General features: G+C 47.1%; 2 protein-coding genes across 2 annotated transcripts in view; one reads left to right on the forward strand and one right to left on the reverse strand.

Moving 5' to 3' along the window:
• LOC146763004 (transcription factor RFX3-like) overlaps nt 1-23,333 on the reverse strand; it is a 293,397-nt gene that overhangs the window by 177,926 nt on the left and 92,138 nt on the right. The gene's annotated exons all lie outside the window — the stretch shown is intronic.
• Nucleotides 11,175-15,742, forward strand: LOC146763007 (uncharacterized). The gene is made up of 2 exons (XM_085571125.1): nt 11,175-12,214; nt 13,749-15,742. Exons 1-2 carry the CDS (start codon nt 11,195-11,197, stop codon nt 13,755-13,757), a joined length of 1,029 nt encoding a protein of 342 aa, XP_085427251.1. The 5' UTR covers nt 11,175-11,194; the 3' UTR covers nt 13,758-15,742.

Below are 23,333 nucleotides of genomic sequence, written 5' to 3' on the forward strand. Positions count from 1 at the left end.
AAAACTAGTGGATATTCTTCTACCCCCTTTGACCTGGTCAGGGGGAGTGGGGGGCTGTGCACTAGACAATCTTCAGAGCTTTCTTGATATATATGTGGGCAATATCTTTGTCCCGAAAAGTCTGTCCCTGCTTCCACCTTCTGTGTACTTTCTTTTTGTGTTTGATTTCAGTTTGGAGCTCCATTTGCTTGGGTGGTGGTGACTGTTCCCCAGCCAGTTCGAACCACGGGAAGTCAATGCCAACAGCAGTAACGGCAGTAGTGGCAGAAGTAGTATTTGCTGTGTGCTGAGAAGAGTGTGATGCCTATGAAGTCCTGAAGGGTGTTTGAGGAACTTTCTGGGCCCCCAATACCCTTGAGCTGTGTGCGTGTGTAGGGACTGTCCAGCAGTCAACAGGTCTCATAAGAGGGGCATGAGAGAGTTGGGTTATTGGTGCAGCCAGTTCAAACCACAGGAATCCACATGTAACTGGCCCCTAGGAAGTGTGAGTGACCAGGGTGTGGTGCTGTAGGGAACAGTGCCTGAGAGGAATGGTGCAAGAGATTGTGCAGCAGTTCAAGCAGAGGGGTGCATAAGGAAGGCAGCACATCCTACTAGTTGTTGGACTGCTGCCTGCTCTTCTAACACAGTCTTATGCTGCAGCCCCAATGGTCACCCCAAATAGCTGTTGGCTGTGCAAGCCTATCCAGCAGCTTGATGTCTCCAGGAAATTATAGGACCTTATTAGGCAGTGTTTTGAAGTTGTTGAAAGCATGATGGTAGAGACCAGATGAGGGCTGAACTCTACAGCAGGCAGGAATTGGCTGTCTAGCCAGGCTAGCCTGGAATGAGTGGAGGCAGCCATCCAGAAAGAGCTTCCTATCAGGGAAGCTGCTGTCCAGGTGGAGGGCTATAAAGACTGCACCTCATGCTCCTGGGTGGAAGAGATGCAGGAGGAATTCACTAGGTTATGCTGTATTAGGGAGGGGTGTGAAGACCCACCCTTAAGGGGAAGGGAGCACCTAAGATTCATAAATGCTTATGTTTGAAAGGAATGACGAAAGTCAGGCTCTGCAAACAATGAGAAAGTTTTATTAGTAAATTACACACTTGGCATGGAAATCCCTGACCTACTATATAAGCACACGGCAGTGGGTTTTGGATAAAGGAGTAGGGTGAAAGGAAAGACAGAAAGGAAAATATTAAAGAGGGGGAGAGAAAAAGAAAGAGAAAAAAAGAGATCACCAGTCCTGGTTTCAGCATCAATCCAGCAGTGTTGGTCCGGCTGATGAGATGTCCAGGGTGCTGGGGGTGCTGCCTGGGCTTGGGTGGTGGGTACATTTTTATGGATAGGTTTCTCTGCCCTGAAGACAGGTTTCTCGGTTTCTATGCAAATTAATTCTCATGCTCAGTCCATTCTTTCAGACCTTTCTGGAAATGGGCCAGAGGGCTTAGAGGGTCTTTGGTGGTCTTAATCTCCCCCAATAATCCATGCCCACTTTTTGGCCTCATTCCTGTGGTTACACTGTACTGTGTTTCACTTATCTTCAGGAACTACAACAAGGATGTTTATCCCAGAAAAGTGCTGCCCTACCTCTGCATGGCCCCCCTTCTCAAGCCACACCTTGTTTTTTCTCACGGCATCCAGTCCTTGGTTGTTTCCACAGCCATCTGGTTGTCAGTGTTTGAGACATACACATTATCCCCTTATCTTCTGGGAATCAAGAGTTCAAAGGGTCATACGTTGGACTGCTGTTCATAATGTTGTTGGAGAATGAGCTTTAGTCATAGTAATTTTCCATCCTGGCTGTAATTCAAGTCAGTAACGTTCTTTGACGGTCCAATAACAAAAATATTATTCCACTTGGGTTGTTATTCAGGCAAGAAAAATAAGTTTCCAAGGCTGTTTGTTAAAAATCACAGAAATCACAGAATAAGCTGAGTTATTAGTTCCTGGGAACAGACAGTGTTTCTCATAAGCTCAAGAGGGGCTTAGTCCAAGTGCAGTTAGTCAAGGCCAAGGTCTAATGAGCGTTTTTCAGATCATTGTGCAGCCTGGGCGGGCGGGCGGGGGGGGGGGGGGGGGGCAGGAGGATGCACCCCGTGATTAAAGTCAGCTTTTCTGGGCCTTTACAAGGGGGAACAAGAAACAGAGTACTATTCAAGATGTTGCAAGAATAAATACTAGGACCCCACGGCACTGACCTCCAAGGACTACCAGACAAAGAGCTGCAGTGCCAAACAGACAGCACCTTGGAGAAGGCACCATGGTCTTTGGTGAACCATGGAAACAGGATATTGCTTCACTCCCCTTCCTTGTATGTACCAACCAGCAAAAGATATGAAGCCTTAGCAGTTGGCAAAACCAATGGACAAGATTCACAAGGAGAAACTGCAACATCAGGGCATACTAAAAGCTGCAAAAGAAAGCAGCAAGTGCTTAGAGTGGGTGAGAGGCATCGAGGCACACATCTGCCAGCCTGATGTACAGTCAAAGGAAGTTTACTGCTTGCCAGGACCAGGATGTCACAGAGAAACTGCCACAACTGGCTAAAAGTGCAGACTACTATCCACTACTTCTTTTCCACATGGGCATCAATTACATGATAAGGCATTGTCTGGACAAGATCAAGCAGGACTTGAAAGCACTGGGGCTTCAAGTGAAGGGGACAGGTGTCCAAGTGATCTTCTCCTTTGTCTTGCTAGTCAGGGATAGGGATGCAGGCAGAAGTCAGTGCATCATTCAGATCAATATCTCGTTTTGTGGATGGTGTTGTTGCCCGGGCTTTGGTTTCTATGGTCACAAGATGTTCTTCAATGAATACAGCCTATTGTGAAGAGTTGGAATCTACTGATCTAGAAGAGTCAGGACAATCTTCGTCAACATATTGACTGACTTAGTGAATCGTGCTTTAAACTAATAAACTTGGGAGAACAAGAAGAAAGAATTCTTCAGGTATGTCAGACAGAAAGGAAAGTCAAAGATTATGTACCCTCCCCCCCCCTCCCCCCCCCCGCCCCAGTAAGCAAGGCTGGCAGATGGGCAAGAACAGACAAGAAGGCTGCGGTACTCAACAAAATTTTTGCCAGTCCTTGATGGCAACCTCTCCCACACATCTTGAGTAGATGGACTGCAAGACAGGGGACTAAGGGAGCAAAGTCCATCCCACTGATCATGTTTGTGACCACTTGAAGAAGCTGAACAGATATGAGTCTATGGGACTTTACAAGATGAATCGCAGTCCTGAGGGAATTGGCTGATGTATTTGCAAAGCCATTCTCCATGATATTTGAAAAGATGTGGAGGTCAAGTGAAGTCCCAGGTGACTGGAAACAGGGAAATATTGCACCCATTTTAAAAAGGGTAGAAAAGAAGACCCTGGGAACTACTAGCCTATCAGCCTCACCTCTGTGCCAGAGAATATCATGGAACAGATCCTCCTAGAAGCTGTGTCAAGGCACATGAAGGACAGGGAGGTGATTTGGGACAGCCAGTATGGCTTCGCCAAGGGCAAGTCCTGCCTGACCAACCTAGTGGCCTTCTATGATGGAGTGACATCATCAGTGGACAAGGGAAGGAAGCTACCCTAACCCTAACCCTTGACTCAAAACCTAAACTCTGCCCCTGCGATGCCCTATAAAAACCCCATGACCCTACCTTTGCCCAGTCTTTCTGTCTTCATCTTCTATTACCCCTTCATCTCCGGGGGTAATAAATGGATTCTCAAGCTTTATGAAATGACAACCTGTCTCGTTTTTGTTCCCATGCCCAACACCAGCAGCTGCACTCTCCCTGGACACGTAAACTCTGTTGCAACATGACACAACAAATAGTGGAGAATGCAGGCCGCCAGTGAGGACAGCATGACTGACACCCCGTAAGTCACCCACTAATGGCAACACCTTGCAGGACCCCTATCTTAAAAAGGAAGACTCAAGAGTACCATGGCAAGAGGCTAGGTTGAGAGTGACCTTAAAAACATGGGAGTAAAAGGCTTACAAGGAAGGGAATTCCCAGTAAGAGGACCAGTTTACTGGGACCAGGCGATGGGACTGACATCTACCATCACTCAGCAAGATGTTTATGAATGGTTTAAGTTTTTTTGTTTTTCATGGGAGGGAGTTTTTAAGAGCTACAAGCAGCTAGTCTGCCTGCAAAAAGGACCATTCGTCAGACTCTTGTCAACTTTCCCAACAATTCTGCTGCAGCTTATGGACGGTAAAGCCATGCAGGCTACTTATAAATGGCTATGAACAATTACATACAGCATGTCGATGTCCTAGATCAGTGGTTCCCCCTCCTGTGAACCCCCAGGTTTTTCAGTTTCTGTGAAGCTGCCCATATCTTTCCTTACCCTTTTGTTCCTAGAAGTGTGGCAAGGAGTGAAAACTGCCAGGATGGCACGAAGTTGCTACCCCATGTCCCTCTCTGCCACCCTATCCCCCTTTTCCTGAAGGCAGAACAAGGAATGGAATCCATCCATAAGTGACACGGGAGGGCTACTGTCCTCTCGCCATCCTGTGCCTTCCTTCTCCCCCTGTCTTTCCATATCCCCCGTTCCCTACTTGGGAAGGTAATGGCCCTGCCGTCCCAGACCCTCCTTTTAAAAATGGTGCTTACCATGCTGTTTAATATTCCCCTTTTTCCTGCCTAAGTCCTTCTTTTCTGGTCCCAAACCTTCCCTTCCCCTCTAATTACCTCCCCCGTTTCCTGCTGTGCCACTGCAGCTGACTGTGCACTGGGCCCAAGTGGCAGGGCTGCTCGGCCCTGCAAAAAAGCCAGCCCCTGCTGTAGTGCTGCCGGCCTTGCCACTGCCCCCCTTGTGGTGGCCCCGCTCCAAGCCCTACGCCCAGGGCCGTCACTGCTTCCCTCGCTTTGCAGTCATCATCATCTAAAATAGCAACACCCATAACACCAGTGCCAAAGCCGAGACCAAACACTAAATACTGTGCCCCTCGTGGAGATCAAATAACTGCACCCCTTCTGGTAAGATCAAAAGCCAGAAGAAATTGAACTATTAAATCATTAAGTAAAAATATATTCATTTAATCAATGTATCATCATTTCTGTTACTTTATCCTTTTTGATTAAGTCTCAAATGCTTTTCTATTACTTGTTAATTTAGCTTAATAATGTTCATTTTAGTTTAGTAAACTATTAAGTCATATTCCCAAGAATCCCCTTGTTATGAGTTATTCAACATACATTGATCAATTTAAAAATGGGGGAGTTGTGGAGTGCTCCTGTATCTATGCGCGGCTCTCCGGTACGGAGGCTCCGCCGATACGGTGGTAATAAGAATGCGTACACCACGGCAGGTCGTCTCTCAGGCGTTGCTTTATTCGCTGAGGGCTGGGTGTCAGGGAGGATCCGCGACCCGTCCGCTCGGCAAGGGAGCAGGCTCCGAGAGCCCCGAATAAGGGGCGGGGTAGGGCTTATAACAGGTGGCAAATAGGAGGGACAGGGTACAAAGGGTCCAGTAGGAATGGGGTTCGGAGGAGGAGTTGGGATGGAATAATTGGGGTACAGCAAATGGGGATGAGGGAAGGGGGCGATAACCAGGGAAGAGCCAATTACAGACAGAGAACTTAGGAACATTCTGGAACTAAAGGCAAGTACAAAAATGATTGACATAAAGATGGACATAACTGACAGTTACATAACATAAGGGGAGTGGTAGATTCGATGGGCAGCTTGGAGGCGGGAATTTATACAACAGCCTCCTCCCAAGGCATATTCGGGGGGGCTTTTCCCAAGTCCCCTACCACATGCTCCTGTTCCAAAGAGGTGGGAATTAGATTTTACCCTCCTTGTGTTGCTAATAACTTCTCCCTTGACCCAAACCCTAAACTCCACCCCTGTGGTGCCCTATAAAAACCCCACAACCCTGCCTTTGCCCAGTCTTTTTGTCTTCATCTCCCCTGTCCTCTCCAGGGATAATAAATGGATTATTGAGCTTTATGAAATTAAGAGCCATCTCATTTTCTTCCCATGCCTGGCACTGGCAGCTGCACTCTCCCTGGACACAATGAACTCTGTTGCAACACGATGCAACAGGACCTGGCACTTGGCCTTGCTGAACCTCATACATTTCACCTCAGTCCATCAATTTAGCTTGTCCAGACCCCTCTTTGTAGGGGTGATCTACTCCAAAACATTCCACCTTGGGTGGATCCCATCAAGTCCCATAGACTTGTGTATGTCTAATTGATGTAGCAGGTAGTACTATATTTGCTAGGTGGAATGAGTCCCACAACTGGAATGCTGGGATGTAGGGCTACAGGCTGTTTAGGAGGGATAGGCAGGACAGGTGAGATGGACATGTGGCACTATATGTAAGGAAGAGGTTTGATTGTACAGCCCTTACAGTTGTCAGTGATGTGGTGGAGAGCCTCTGAGTGAGGCTTAAGGGGATGGAAAACAAAGGAGATATTATAGTGAGTGTTTATTACTGATCACCCAGCCAGGATGTAAGCAGTGATGAGTTCTTCTGTAAGCAATTAAGAGAAATCTCTGGATCAGTAGCCCACATCCCTATGAGAGATTCTAACTTCCCAGACCTCAACTGGGAATATCATCCTGCTGTGACAAGCAGGCCTTGGGAAGTCTTGAAGTTTGTGGGAGGTAACTTGTCACAAGTACTCTGTGAGCCAACTAGAAAAGATGCTCTCCTAGACTTGTTGTTTGTGACTAGAGAGGGAGTCTTGGGAAATGTGATGGTTGGTGGCTGTCTTGCCTGCAGTGACCATGAAATGGTTGAGTTTAAAATTTTCAGTGTAATGAGAAAAAAGGTCAGCAGAGTTGTTGCCCTGGATTTCAATAGAGCCATCTTTAAGTTATTAATGGAGTTAATTAGAAGATTATCCAGGGAATCTTCTTTTGTGGACTTAGGGACCCATGAGTGCTGGTCAGTCTTTAAGAACTACTTTTCTAAAGCACAGAAGCAGGCAATTCCACTGTGTCAAAAATCATGCAGGTGGGGAAGAAACTAAATCGGGTGAACAGGAAACTCCTCATGGAGCTCAAGAGGAAAAAGAAATTGTAGAATCTCTGGAAGCAAGGTTAGGCTTTGCAGGAAGATCACAGAGCTGTGGCTCATATTTGCAGGGAGACGACACAAAAAGCGAAGCTCAACTAGAGTTGAAACTGACTAGGGTTGTGTCAGATAACAAGAAAGACTTTTAAAAATGCATTAATAGCAAGAGCATGTCTAAAGAAAACATTGGACTGATACTTGTTGAATATGGACACGACTAATAGGGATGAAGAAAAAACAGAGGCATTGCATTCTTTTTTTCCCTCAGTCTTTAATGATACTGATAGACTTTGGGCTGCCCAGTCCTCTGAGTTGGAGGACCATGACTGAGGGAACAGTGTTTTTCCTTTTGTGGACACTGAAATTGTAAGGGATCAGTTGTATCAGCTGAATGTTCACAAGTTGATGGGGCCTGATGGGATTCATCTCAGAGTTCCGAAGGAGCTAGAGGATGTTATGGCAGGACCCATCTCAATCATCTGCCAAATGTTTTGGGAGTCTGAGGAAGTCCCTGCTAACTGGAAGATGGCCAATGCTATTCCTAGTTACAAGAAGGGTGTGAGGGAAGACCCAGGGAAATACAGACCTGTTAGTCTAAACTCAGTACCCGGAAAAATTATGGAGAAGATAATACTGGGTGCTACTGAAAGACATTTAAAGATCAATGCAATCATCAGGCACAATCAATGAGTTCACAAAGGGAAAGTCCAGTTCATTTGGTATTCTATATTAATCTGGATGTAGTTTTCTGGATTTTAGTAAGGCCTTTGATACTGTTCCTCATAGTATCCTTCTGGACCGGTTGTCCATCTGTGAAATGAGCAGGTTCATGGTGCTCTGGGTGAATAACTGTTTGGATAGCAGAGCTCAAAGGGTTGAAGTGAATGGGGCTAGATCTGGCTGGCAACTGGCCACCAGCAGTATTCCTCAATGTCGTGGTTTGACACGGAAAAAGAATTTTTCCGGAAGGAAGAGGTCAATTTGGATATTAACCAATTGAAGGTGGACACGCCTCTGAGAACACAGAGGGGTTAAAAGCAGAATTCCCAGGAGAACTTGCTCTTTTTAGTTCCAGTCAGCACGCAGTGCAGCCTCTCCCCTGCCTGGCCCGTGGCTGGGTTGGGGGAGGGGAAGGCCCATGGCCTGACTGAGGTAGGCCAAAGGGTGGAGGGACTGGAACCAGGCTGGCCCCCTGCAGATGAAAGGGTGGAGGAAATCTAGGATGTGACCATTCCCCCCCCCCCCCCCCCCGAGTTTCTCTCCTGAGAGGGAGAGAGAAAGAAACAGTAGCAGTTTCGTCAGCAGTTCACCACGGGGAAGGAGAAGTGGGGGGGGGCGCAAGGTGCCCAGTCACGTGGAAGCTGCCAGAGTCTGGGCATCGAGCCATCCTGGGAGTTCGGACTTTTAACCCTTCCTTAAGAGATGAAAGCTTTGTAAATTTTTTTTCCCCTCCTTGGTTTGAAAGAGAGGAAGAGAGACACCTTAGACCCTGGGATTTTAGAAGAAGAAATTCTATATAGGAGGGGAACAAAGAGTAGCTTTTGGCTAGGCTTTTCCATGTTAGCCACAAACTGAACCAATCTTCTCCTTCAAGAGAGACTGTATTTTAAGAAAATGCCAGAGCAAAGTCAAGAGACCTGCTTCAGCTAGGAAAAGACAAAAGTAGAGTGAACAGAGGAAAATTAAAGGGTTTGTAGTAGTGCCCCCTGTCCTCAGAGAAGGAAAAGAGAAGAAGATCTCTGTTCTTAGACCCTCAGCCCCAGGGGGAAATGGGGGGGGGCTGTGGTTCCAAAAAATGAAAAACTGAACTGTTATTTTCTCCCCTCTTGGCAGGGCATCCTTGAAAAGAAAAATCCTAAAAGCAGTCTGTCCATCCATGCATTAGTAATGAGAGCACTGTACATAGAAAACAAAAGGGTCACCATAGCAAACTTTTTTTTCCAGGCGGTGCCATGTGTAACATGGAAACACAGGATGTAGCAACTGTGTTTTCTTGGGGGGTCTGTGGCACAGGAGACTCCTGTCTCCCTCAATAAACTGAGTATCGATTGTCTGGGGGGTGGAAACCTGATTGGGGTCCAGATTGTGTTTCACTGTGGTATGTTGAAATTAATTAGTGAGAAGAAGAATGCTTTGCAAGGTTTTAATTTTGATCTTTATGTGTGATTTTTTTTTCCTTCCTTTCTTTCTTTTACAGTAATAGCTTTGTAAAGTTTTTGTTTTTTTTTTCTGTTATTAAGCTTGGGCCTGCTTTGCTCTATTCTCAATTCTATTTCACAGCATTCAATTGAGAAATTACGTTTTCATGGGGGCACTGGCATTGTGCCAGTGTCAAACCATGACACTCAAGGTTTAAGTTAAGGGCCAGTTCTGTTCAATATCTTTATCAATTATCAGGATGCAGGAGTTGAATGCACCATTAGCAAGTTTGCTGATGATACCAAACTGGGAGGACCTGCTGAATCTCTTGAGGAACAAGAGGCCATGAAGAGGGATCTGAATAGACTGAAGCAATCACCAATGGCATGAAAATTAAGAAGTCCAAATGCCAGATTCTGCACCTGTGACAGAGCAATGCCAGGCACAATTATAGATTGGGAGAATAGTGGCTGGAGAGCAGCCTTGCAGAAAGGGATCTGGGGGTGCTGGTTGACAGGAAGCTCAATATGAGTCAGCAGTGAGCCCTGGCAACCAAGAAGACAAACCTCATCTTGGGGGGCATTAGGAATAACCTGACTGTAAAGGGATTTCCTGCTCATGACAGTGGGGTTGGACCTTTAAAGGTCCCTTCCAACTCAAACCATATGATGATGATTCAGAGAGCTATAGCCTGTCCAACTACTGATGGTAGAACTCTCATTCATGCCTGTAGTTGACACCACAGGTCCCAGGGTGCCTATACCCCCCAGTCTGACTCCAGTAGCTGTGCACCAAATTTCACTCACACAAACACAGGTCTCACCAGCAGCTGGCACCTGTTCCTTGCAGCACGCATACTGTCCTAGTTTCAGCTGGGATAGAATTCATTTTCTTCTCAGTAGCTGGTACAGCACTGTCTTTTGGATTCAGTATGAAAATAATGCAAATTACACAGATGTTTTGGTTATTGCTGAGCAGTGCTTACCCTGAGTCAAGGACTTTTCAGTGTCTCATGCTCTGCCAGGGAGGAGCTGCACAAGAAGCTGGGAGGAGCATACTCCAGACAGCTGACCTGAACTGCTCAAAGAGATAGTCCTTACCATAGAACATCATGCTCAGTGAATAAACTGGAGGGAGTTACCCAGAAGGGGCCAATTGCTGCTTAGTCAGCGGGTGGTGAGCATTTGTATTGTGCATAATTTCATTTTCTTGGGTTTTACCTTCCTCTCTCTCTAATATTAAAACTGTTAGCAGTAGTATTAGTATTACCATATTACCATCATTATTATTATATTTTACTTTGTTTCAATTATTATACTGTTCTTATCTCAACCCATGAGTTTAATTTTCTTTCCTGATTCTCCCTCCCATCACAATGGGGATGGGGGCAAAGGGAAGTGAGAGAGCAGCTGTGTGTGGTATTTAGTTGTCAGTTGGGCAACACATACACAGAGGACAGAGAGCGAGATTAAGCAGGGCGAGAGTTAAGAAAACATTTTAAAAGAAAATGTAAGAAAATAGGACATTCTGCAGTGATCAGGCACAGGGCTCAGCCAGACAAGCATACTGACTGGCTCCATTTTACTTGTGACTGGAAACTTTTATCCCCTTTTGTCACCCTGTTCTTTTGAGAGTTTTAAAGTTCTTCTAAAAGTTTCTTATGCCTTCTGATGTTTACATATGTCTACTGTATTTTCTCACACTGTTCTTGTAAATAATGATTGTTTTGCATTGTTCTTTGTGGGTTGAGAGAATTGATAGACTGTTAGTTTGACCAGTGTAGTTGGAGAGGTGGCAATTTCATCCTCCAATCCACTGTCACTTTTGATATTCTATATATAGTGGTAGCAGAGTCAGAAAATAAAATCTCTCTTTGGGTTCTTTTCTTTCCCCTTTTGCCTCTAGCGTCCGTGTGTGAGTTATTTCGTGTCGTAGTGTGACAATTGGTGAACGCCGTGTGTAGGACAGCCGTGGGTGAGGGCTTTTAATTCTCTTTCCCTTTTTTTTTTTTTTTTTTTTCTCTCTCTGCCTGCAGGCTTATGGTCAGGGCAGCTCCTGTGGTTTCTATGGACGATTTCCTGGTCTTGAATGTCTGGGAAGCTCTTCTGGAGCGAAAGAGGGCTTCTGTTCTTTGGGATGGCTTTAAGCAACTGTTTTACCGGGGCAAAGATCATGGGGTCTTTTCAGCCCCTGCGGAGGCGTTCTCCAGGGAGGCGTGGGGTCTCCTGGGAGAACACCTCATGGTCTCTCTCTCTGTTGATCATAGTGCAGGTGTGGTGGTAATGCTCCTGAACTGGAGACGGATTGATAAGCTATGGCAGGACTTCAGCCCCCCAGCCTCTGAACGGGGTGACGCTGAAGTATTTTCGGAGGCAGAGGTGAATCTTGAGTCTTTGTGCGGATCGGTATCGGTCCCGTCCCTTTCCGCGCCCGGGGGGAAGTTGGAGCGGGCGGGAACGCCTCCTCTCCGTGCCTTTCTTGCCCTAGGGGTGTGCGAGGAGCCCCTGGCTCAGCCTCCGCCTCCGCTGGAGCCTGATTTGGTGACAACACTTTGTCCGAACTGCGGGGTTTCCACAACGTATCCCTTGGGAGAGGTGGGAGCAGAGTCAGCCGCTTCCCCCCGGCTCTCCCGTTCAGGGTCCACATCATTGATCGATTCTGTCTCTACGCAGCCTGCCGGGCATGCACAGGTGGAGGAAGCCGCCAGAGGCGGGACGTTGGCCGACTCTCTGTCGGACCCCGCCCTGGTGGGCGGGCGGCCCGGCCTGCTCAAGCCCCGTGGGGCGGTGTCCACTGTCGGATTCTGCGTCCCGGCCGGGACTCTTTTGGGTGCAGTGCCTGATGACCCCGTGCTGGGGGAGGCTGGTCCCGGGGGGACCCCGGCGAAGGCTGGCTTGTCTCCGCCGCCCGTCCCTCCTGCGGGTACCGGGGCTGGAGTGAGTGCGGGCACTGTGGTGTTTACCTTTGCTGCGAAAGGTGACGTGGCCTGCGGGAGACCTGTGTTTCCCCGGGGCCGTGGGTCTTCTTCCTCGGCCTTGTGGGCACTTCCGCCGAGTCAGGTGACTGTACGTCTGAGGGAGCACGAGCGGTTTTGGCGAGAGGTCAAAGCTAAGGTCGAGAATGTGCTTGATTGTGCCTCTGTGTGCCTCCCGTGGTGTGCAGATGGCTGCTCTGGCCCTGCTGATGCTGCAGAGGACGCGATATCGGGTGCTGTTGAGCCGACTCCCAGTCAGGCATCTGTTTCTGTCCCTGTGGAGTCCACGGGATGGCACTTAGCAGGTGCTGCTGCCTTACCAGGGGGTTTCCAGGCTTTCCCTGTGCTCAGAGGCCTTGCTAACAATGCACATCAGCCGTTACCATTGAAAGCTTTGATGGAACTCCATGATAAGGTTAGAAAATATGGTCTGGGCTCTGGGCTCATGCAGATGCTTTGAGTGTTTGCTGCTGATTTGCTGACACCTTATGATATTCAAAGATTGGCTTGTGTTCTTTTTCAGCTTGTAGAATACGACCTTTTTGAGTCTAAATGGACTCAGCTGGCAGCTAGAGCAGTGGAGCAAAATGCTACTATGTTGGGCCAACAGGATCCCAGATGTGTGATTGGTACTGATGTGCTGCTATGCTGATCCTCAGGGGCAGGCTGGCTTTGCTCCCCTGGTGCTGGATCAGTGCCAGACAACAGGCATGGCATCATTGATTCAGACCATAGAAGTGGCTGCTCCAAAGGAGTCATTAGTGGCTGTTGTCCAGGGAGGTGATGAGTCTTTCCAACAATTTGCAGACAGGTTGTCTGCCTCTTTGGAGAAGCAGGTGGGAGATCCTGAGGCAAGGAAGCTTTTGCTTAAGCACCTTGCTAGAAGCAACTGCAGTGTTGACTGTAGGAGAATCATAGAGGCTCTTCCTGGTGATCCTTCTGTCCCTCAGATGGCAGAGGGCTGTGCAAAGGTAGGCACCTCAGGTCATAAGATGGCTGCCTTGGCTACTGCTGTGCAGCCAGTCTGGGTAATGCCGCAGAGCGGGCAACGAAGGCAGGGGAATGCTCAGGCCAGCAAGAAATGGAGAAAGAAGGTACAGCAGGTCACAACTCCCTTGTTTTTGTGTTGTCAGTGTGGAAGGCCAATCCATGCTGCCAATGTGTGCAAGGCAACTGTGCATGCTAATGGCCAAGCGTTGCCGGGCTCAGGAAACGGGAAGCGGAGCGTGAAGGAGAGATGCTCCCAGACACAAACTTCTCTCTAAGCCCCGGTGACGATGGAGGTCTGCTTAGCTGGCTTGCAGCCAGTGCCCATGGCTCAGCAGGTGTTAATGTCTGCACCGCAGCAACAGTTGTCATAGATTCTGGCAAAATATACAAGGTTTCCCTGAATGCCTTTGGTCCCTTGGGTGATGGCAAGAGTGCTCTCCTTATGGGGAGATCTAGTGCCACCATTCAGGGCATCATTGTGCACTTGGAACTCATTGATGCAGATTTCATGGGGCAGATTTGTGCCATGGTCTCCACACCTACCACCCCACCCCCCCCCCCCCCCCCGTCACTATCCCGAAAGGGACACGAATTGCTCAACTTGTGCTTTTTGCGTCTTCTGTTTGCAGGACAGTTGATCAGTCGTGAGGTGATGGCGGCTTTGGATCCCCTGGGCCACCTCACGTTCACTGGTCTGCTGTCCTGACCGAAAAACATCCTGAGATGCTGTGTACCCTGTCCATCCCTGATGCGACGCTGCTGAAGATCTGTCTCTGCGAGCTTCTTGACAGCGGCGTGGACATCACAGTTCTCTCCCTTACTGCCTGGCCCCCGGAGTGGCCCTTGGATCCAGTGGAGACGCCTATTGCGGGATTGGGAGGAACAGCACATTGCTATGTGAGCCAGCAGCCCATGCTGATCCTGAACTCAGAGGGACAGACAGCCATGATTCAGCCTCATGTAACTTCAAGCTGTGTTAACCTCTGGGGGAGGGATGTTCTATCCACATGGGGGGTGTGCATTGGGATGGATTTTTGATGGGGGCCACTGTGATGAAGGGCACAGAGTATCTTACACCTCCATTACGGTGGCTGGTAGACAAACTAGTCTGGGAGAACCAGTGGCCCCTCCCTCAAGACAAATTAGTCACCCTTCGAAACCTGGTGCAGGAGCAGTTGGACCAGAGTCATATGGAGCCTTCTACCAGTCCCTGGAACACTCCTGTCTTCTGCATCAAGAAAAAATCTGGGAAATGGAGGTTGTTACAAGACTTCCGAAAGGTCAATGCCATGATGGAAAGCATGGGAACATTGCAGGCGGGCGTGCCGTTGCCTACCATGCTTCCTGCAGATTGGCCGATCCTCATCGTGGATTTGAAGGATTGTTTTTTTATAATTCCTTTGCATCCTGATGACAGACCAAAATTTGCCTTCTTGGTGCCAGCAATCAACAATGCTGAGTCTGTACAGCGATATAAATTGAAGATTTTGCCTCAGAATGCGTGATGTTCTCATGCCATATGCCAATGGTATGTGACCCGTGCCTTGTCTGGAGTTTGCAAGCAGTTTCCTGATGCCTATCTTTATCACTATATGCACAAAATTTTGGTGGCTGCATCCACGCAGGATGAGCTGCTGTGGATACAGCCTCAGTTGCTCGATGCTTTGCATTCTCATGGGCTGCAGGTGGCTCCAGAAAAGGTTCAACAACAACCTCCTTGGAAGTATTTAGGGGTCAAAATTCTGGAATGGACAATCTAACACCAGGAGGTGCAATTTGTGCATTCGGTGAAGACACTGAATGATGCCCAGAAATTGGTAGGTGTCATCACTTCATTACATCCATATGTAAGAGGCCGTCTGAAGACCCTCACTCATTTGCCTGCCGATTGCCACGAGAAGGAACTCCCTTCCCCCTCTGCAGTTCCGGCTTGGAGAAGGCAACAGCGCAGGTGTAGACGCTGTACCGTTATGTTAGCTGTTCCGAATGAGGCCTGGCAAGAACTTGGCAAGGAGTTGGTAAGGACTTGGCGAAGACCCAGCGTGGACCCAGCACAGGGTGGCCTACTGCAATTCCTGTTCACTCTCCACCTTTAAGCTGAATGAATTGTTGGGTTGACTCTGGTGGTCTCTCACTGAAGACCCCTCGTCTGCCTCATTACCACCGTGACAGACAGAGATCAAGAACCCTATCCCCAAGGGCTGAGACTGAGACCCCTACCACAGAGAGGGGGGGGGGGGGGGAGAATGACATGACCTGTTCTTCTCCAGTAACTTCAATGGACTTATTCTTCATTGTGCTTGTTCTGCCTGGATGATTTTCTGTAGATACACCTGTTTCCCCCATAGCAATTTCAATAGACTCTCATTGTTCTGCATGTTCCCCCCTTTTTCCCTCTGTGGACTATAACTGGACCCCTGGGTTGGGTAGGACTTTGGAGACTCTCCCCAACACAACAAGACGGATCCCCATTGTCCAGACCAGTGAGGACCTCGCCTGTGTTGGTAGCTATTCCCATCCCCACTTCTCTCTCTCTCTATATATCCTTTTTATTTCTTTTCTGACCCCACTATCGCATTTATTGTTTTGGCCCCTAATAAAGGTGCATTTGTTGTGCTTAAACTGATAGTCCCCTGCTGTTTGTCTTGTGCACTTTGGGATTGGCTAACGAACCATCACGACACCCCGTTATAAGCGGATTGTGACGCCATACTTGGGACTGACCAACGCACAACTGTCTCCTTTGTTTGATTTGTTAAAGGGAGACTGATTTAAAGTTGCCTCGCACTTTGACCCCTGAAGCACATCAGGTGCTAAAGGAGGTTCAGCAAGCTGTGTCTGCTTGCCAGGTTTATCGCATTGATCCTTCCATTGATGTCACTGTGTTGATTACCACTCCAGATTCGCATCCCACAGGCATCACTGGCCAATGGAGTGACAAATGGTCCAATTCCTTGCACATCTTGGAATGGGTTTTCCTGCCCCATCAGCTACAGAAGACGGCAACTGCATTGTTTGAGCTAATTGCTCACTTGATAATCAAATGTCAGCAACAGTGTTTGCAATTGATGAGTGCAGATCCTGCAAAGATCATACTCCCAGTACAGTGGGAGGATTTTGACTGGAGCTTTGCACACAGTGTGTCCCTGAAAAGTGCTCTGGAAAACTTTTCAGGGCAGATCACTTATCATCTGCCCAGCCACAAGCTATTGCAGGTGGTGAAATTCACACAAATCTTTTTGCGGCCCAAAAATAGTCAGAAGCCAGTGCAAGGACCCACTGTCTTCACTGACGGTTCGTGGATAACAGGGAAGGCCATTGTTACTTGGAGGGATGGATCTGAGTGGCAGATTCTGAAAGGTCATGAGGATGGGTCAGCCCAATTGGTTGAATTGAGGGCTGCTGTCATGGCATTTGAGAAATTTTCCCAAGAACCTTTTAATTCGGTTACGGATTCTGCCTACGTGGCTGACATTGCACAGCGGTTGGGTTATTCGGTTTTGAAGGAGGTCAGTAACCCTGCCTTGTTTCATTTACTGAAGACCTTGTGGTGTGCCATTCAGGCCTGGGTTAATTCATACTACGTTCTGCATGCAAGGAGTCACACCAATTTGCCAGGGTTTGTAGCAGAAGGTAACGCGAGGGCTGACAGGTTGGCTAACCCAGCGTGGGTCACATCTCAGCCTGATACACTCGCGCAGGCCAAGGCATCACATGAGTTTTTCCATCAGAATGCACATACCTTGCAGAAACAGTTTCAGTTGATGCCAACTGAGGCTCATGACATTGTCAAGTCATGTGACAACTGTCACGCACTTGCTGTGCCTTTGCCGGTGGGGTTAAACTACAGAGGCCTTAGGGCCTTGGAGCTTTGGCAGACCAATGTCACTCAGATTGACGAGTTTGGCCAGCTCAAGTATGTGCATGTCACTGTGGACACGTTCTCCTCTGCAATGTGGGCTTCTGCTCACACTGGAGAAAAGGCCCGCAATGTCCTTGCCCACTGGAGGCAGGCCTTTGCTGTTCTGGGCATACCTTCTGCTGTGAAAACCAACAATGGTCCTGCTTACGCATCGCAAAAGGTGCGGCAGTTCCTGCAGTTGTGGAGTGTGTCACACAAGTTTGGTATCCCTCATTCTCCGCCTGGTCAAGCTATTGTAGAACGCGCTCATGGCACTCTGAAGCGGGTTCTTCAAAAACAAAAACGGGGAATGCAGGGTGAGACACTGCACAGTCGGTTGGCAAAAGCTTTGTATACTATCAATCTTCTTACTGTGCCGCAGAATTCAAATAACCCTGTCATTTTGAATCATCACCTTTCGTTGCAGGCTATGGACGAGACACATCAGCCTCACGTGAAGGTTCAGGTGCAGAATTTAGTCACTAAACAATGGGAAGGTCCCTATGACCTTATCGCTTTGGGGGTGGGTATGCATGCGTATCCACAGATACTGGGGTACACTGGGTGCCTTCTAAGTGTGTTCCTCCTGACCTGTGACTGCAGAGAAAGAATCCGGCTGACAGGCAAAATGGAAACCTTGTCCAAACTGAAAGTCACCAAGTGGATGAATCATTGAGTGATGACTCAGATGCAGACGATGCAAGTGATGACTCCGATGATTCCTCCACGAGTGGACACTGAACACTGTTCAAATTTTTCCCTTTTAACATTGTTCATTTTTCTTTTTTCTATTTCTTTTTTCAACAGAAAAAGGGTGAGATGTCTCCCTGTTCTTTTGAGAGTTTTAAAGTTCTTCTAAAAGTTTCTTATGCCTTCTGATGTTTACATATTTCTACTGAATTTTCTCACACTGTTCTTGTAAATAATGATTGTTTTGCATTCTTCTTTGTGGGTGGAGAGAATTGAAGGACTGTTGGTTTGACCAGTGTGGTTGGAGAGGTGTCAATTTCATCCTCCAATCCACTGTCACTTTTGATATTCTATATATAGTGGAGTCAGAAAATAAAATCTCTCTTTGGGTTTTTTCTTTCCCCTTTTGCCTCTAGTGTCCGTGTGTGAGTTATTTCGTGTAGTAGTGTGACACCCCTTTCTGTCTATCCCGCCTTGTTGTCTCTCCCTGCTTCCTCTTTCCCCTGTAATTCCCTTAACCAGTTTGTATAATCCTATCAATTCCTGCGTCCATCCCAGTTTGATGTCTGGGATGCCCCCTGGTTTAACATCTTATCAGTTGCAAAGTCCATGTTGATCTTCCAGGAAATGGTGCTTGTAGTTTAGATTCCTTCCTAAATGATTCATTGTATGTTTTGTTTACTGTTTAGAGTCCAGTATAATTCTTGTAAATACCAAGTTTTATATTCCTTTCTGTGGAACAAAGACTATCTTTATGAGGTTGGATGAATATTTTAAGATGTAGAGCCTCATCTACCCTTGCAGCAATTTTCAATCCTGTACAAATGACACCTTCCCTGTGGTGACTTCAGTTGTAAGCACAGAAACATAGAACAGTAGAGTAGTTGAGGTTGAAAGGGATGTCTGGAGCTTGTCTAGTCCAAACCCATTCCCTGCCCATGCTCAAAGCAGGATCAACCAGAGTAAGTAGCTTGGGACATTGTCCAGTCAGGTTTTGGATATCTCCAACCATAGAGAATCCACAACCTCTCTGGGCAGCCTGGTCCTGTGTTTGATCACACTTAAGAGTTAAAAATATTTTTCTTATGTTTGAGTGGAAGTTCATGCATTTCAGTTTGTGTCCATTATCTCTCGTCCTTTCACTGAACACACCTGAAAAGGCTTTGGCTCCATCTCTGTGCTGGTTTCAGCTAAGGTAGTGTTAATTTTGTTCCCAGTGGCTGGTACAGGGCTACATTTTGGTTTTGTGCTGAACACAGGGTTGATAATATAGAGATTTTTTTTTTTATTGCTGAGCAGGGCCTACACAGAGCCAAAACTTTTTCTGCTTTTCATACTGCCAAGCTGTCGAGGAGGCTGGGAGTGCATGGGATGTTGGGAGGAGACACAGCCAGGACAGGTGAGGCAAACTGACCAAAGGGATATTCCAGACCACATGACATCATGCTCAGTATATAAAGTGGGGGGAAGAAGGAGGAAGGGGGGAGATGTTTGGAGTGATGGTGTTTGTCTTGTCAAAATCACTGTTATGCATGACAGAGCCCTGCTCTCCTGGAGATGGCTGAACACCTGCCTGCCCATGGGAAGCGGTGACTTAATTCCTTGTTTTGCTTTGCTTGTGTGCAAGGCTTTTCCTTTCCCTATTAAACTGTCTTTATTTCAGCCCATGAGTTCTCCAGCTTTTACCCTTCTGATTCTCTCCCTGATCCTGCTGGTGGGGGAGTGAGCAAGTGGCTGCGTGGGGCTTGGTTGCTGGTTGGGGTTAAACCACAACAATCTTTAATGCACAGTATATTTAGATGTTGCTATTGGACACCAAATGAGTATACAGAAACTTGGTAAGTTTAAAAGAGAAAAAGAGTAAATTTTATTTCTGACTTCGCAATATATAGAATTCTAAAAGCAACAGTGGATTGGAGGATGAAATTGCCACCTCTCCAAGTACACTGGTCAAACTAACAGTCTATCAATTCTCTCTTTTCACAAAGAAGAATGTAAAACAATCATTATTTACATGAACAGTGTGTGAGAACTCTAATAGAAATATGTAAACATCAGAAGGTATAGAAAACTTTTAAAAGAACTTTAAACTTTCAAAAGAATTATAAAAGAAAACTTAACACTTCTAAAAATCAGGGCAACATTTAGACACAAATAAGATCCCTCCTGAGCCTTCTCTTTTGCAGACTAAACAATCTCAAACAATTCAGGAAGTGTGGACTGCATGGGTGGACAGTGTGGTGAATTGACAACTGTCTGAAACAAAGATCCCAAAGGGTGGTGATCAGTGGCACAGGGTCTAGTTGGAAGCCTGTCACTAGGGCTCCCCCAAGGTTCAATACTGGGGCCAGTATTGTTTAACTTATTCACCAATGACTTGGATGACAGGGTAGATGCCTCCTCAGCAAGTTTGCTGATGACAAAGATGGGAGGAGTGGCAGATACTCCAGAGAGATGTGCAGCAATTCAGAAGTACCTCGACAGATTGGAGATATGGGCAGAGAAGAACTGTCTGAAATTCAACAAAGGCCAGTGCAGGGTCCTACACCTGGTGAGGAATAACCACAGAGACCAGTACAGGCTGAGGGTGACCTGCTGGAAATCAGCTCTTCAGAGAAGGACCTTGGGGATCCTGGTGGACATCAAGCTGCCCATGAGCCAGCAGTGCCCTTGCGGCTAAGAAGGCAAGTGGTATCCTGGGGTGCATTGGGAAGATCATTGCCAGCAGGTGGAGGGAGGTGATCCTGCCCCTCTACTCAGCCCTGGTGAGGCCTCACCTGGAGTGCTGTGTCCAGGTCTGGGCTCCTCAGTACAACAGAGACATGGACCTCCTGGACCGGGTCCAGCAAAGGGCTACAAAGTTGATTAAGGGACTGGAGCATCTCTCTTATGAGAATAGGCTGAGGTAGTCGGGCCTGTTAAGCCTCAAGAAGAGATGACAGAGAAGACGGTTAGATGCTGGCGCAATGCCAGCGCTTCTATAAAAATGTACTTTTTAAAATAAATGTTGTGAGATGTGATCTGCAACAGAGCAGAGTAGGCTTAAGTTTAATAATAAATTAAAAAAACTTTATTAAACTACTACTACTATAACAGGAAAAAAACCCCATACTAAATCCAGAATTAAAACCTTCCAAAACATTCCTCCTCCCCCCACTCAAACTCTAACAAACTACAGTGAGACACAACTCGGACCCTCAATTAAGTTATTACCTTTTAAAATAATCAATACTCAGTCTGTTAAGGGAGAGAGGAGTCTCTCTTGCACCATAGACCTCCAAGAAACACAATTGCTACCTCTTGTGTTTCCATGTCACACATGGCACCGCCCGGAGGAAATCTGCCAGTGTGACACTCTCCATGTTACAGTGCTCTCACCACTGTGCATGGACAGACTGCTCATAGGGCTCCTTTAAGGATGCTTTGACAAGGAACAACAGGAACAACAGTCCAGTGTCTCATTTTGGGACCACAGTCCCCCCCATTTTCCTCCTCCCCTGGGGTCGAGGATGAAAAGAGATCTTCTCTGAAGACAGAGGGCATCATCACACCCTACTCAGCTTTCTCTGTTCACTTTATTCTTTTACTGGTAGTTGCTGAAGCAGGTCTCTTGGCTCACCATTGCATCCCCCTAAAATGCAGTCTCTCTTGCAAGAGAAATTAGTTTAGTCTATGGTTAACAAGAAAAGTCTAGCTAAAAGCCACTCCATCATCTCCCCCCAACTTTTTTTTTTTTTTTTTTTTTTTTAACATTTCAGGTCCCAGGTTGTCTCCCTTTTCTTTTAAATTGAGGAGGAGTGACATTTCACAAAGCCTTTATTCCCCAGGAAAGGATTAAAAGTCCCAGACTCCCCAGACAGCTGAAATCTCATCTCAGGACTCCATCTCCTATGCTAGACACCTTCCCCCCTCCTTCTCTTTCTCCTCTGTCAGTAAGATTCTAAGTGTCTTCACGCTCTCTGTTTCTTTCTCTCCAAGTTAAAAGAGGGAAGGGGAGGAACAAAGACATCTCAGACTTCCTCCACCCCTCTGTCCGCAAGAGCTGGCTCTGTTCTAGACCATTCACACCTTGACCTACCTCTACAGTCCACATGGCTTCCCCTCCTCCACCCAGCCTGTGGCTGGGCAGGGGAGGTCTACACTCTCCGACAACCAGAACCAAAGAAACATTTCTCCTAAGAGTTCTTACTTTTAACCCCCTATGTTCTCAAAGGCATGTCTAACTTCCAGTAGTCACTCTAAGTATCAGTATCTAAACATGACACTGATTGGTTTGACTATCAACTTCCTGAGAAAATTCTCTTCCATGTCAAACCATGACAGGAACTCATCAATGTCTATAAGTGTATGAAAGGAGGGTGCCAAGAAGATGAAGCCAGGGTCTTAGTGGTGCCAAGCAATAGGACCAAAGGCAATGGGCAGAAACTGATGCACAGGAAGTTCCACCTGAATATGAGGAACAACTTTACTGTGTGGGTGACCAAGGACAAGAATATTACCTGGAGAGCTTGTAGAGTCTTCCTCACTGGAGATATTCAAGAACTGTCTGGACACAATCCTGTGCCATGTGCTCAGGACTGACCCTGCTTGAGCAGGGAGTTTGGACCAGATGACCCACTGTGGTGTCTTCCAGCCTTACCTATTCTGTGATCCTGAGTCAACATCCCTGAAGTCATTTGGCAAGACATAAAGACAAGGCACTTAGGGACATGGTTTAGTGCTAGACCACAGTATTAGGTTAATACTTGGACTGAATGATCTTAAAGGTCTTTTTCAATCCCAATGATCCTATGATTTTATGATTCTGTTCCATCTCTTTCACCATCTGTTCCTGTAGGAGATGCTCCAATCCTTTCATCACTGCAGTGGCTCTTTGCTGAACTTGTTACAGCATTTCCACGTCTTTCTTGTACCAAGGAGATCATAACTGCACACAGTACTACAGATGTGGTCTCTCCAGGGCTGAGTAGAGAGAAAGGTTTATCTCCCTCAACCTCCTGTCAACACTGTTCCTAATGCAGCTCAGGATACTACTGACCTCCTTTGATGCAAGGGCACATTACTGGCTCACATTCAGATCATTTTCCACCAGGACCCCCGTGTCCTTCTCTGCAAAGCTGCTTTCCAGCCAGTCAGCCCCTGCCTTGTACTGGTGCATCATGTTATTCCTACCCAGGGGGAGGACTTGCCATTTCCCTTTGATAGACTTCATGAGGTTCCTGTCTGCCCATTTCTCCAGTCTGTTGAGATACTTCTGAAGGCACAACAGCCATCTGGTCTATCAAACGCTCCTCCCAATTTTGTACCATCTGAAAACTTGCTGAGGGTGCTCTCTGTCACATTGTTTAGGTCATTAATGAAGTTGTTAAACAGTATTGGCCCAAGGATCGGACCAGGGAAACACCACTAGACGCTGACCTCAAGCCAGACTTTAGGCTTCTGATCACAACTGAGCCCAGCAGTTCAGCCATTTTTCAGTCCACCTCACTGTCCACTTATCTAACTTGCACTTTGTCAGCTTGTCTATGATGATGTTATATGAGACAACACTGAAAGCCTTCTGCTGCTCTCCCCTCATCCACCAAGCTAGTTGACTCATAGAAGGCTTGCAGGTTGGTCAAGC

Source organism: Lonchura striata, chromosome W, assembly GCF_050655825.1.
Source record: "Lonchura striata isolate lonStrDom1 chromosome W, ASM5065582v1, whole genome shotgun sequence".
NCBI classification, from domain to species: domain Eukaryota; kingdom Metazoa; phylum Chordata; class Aves; order Passeriformes; family Estrildidae; genus Lonchura; species Lonchura striata.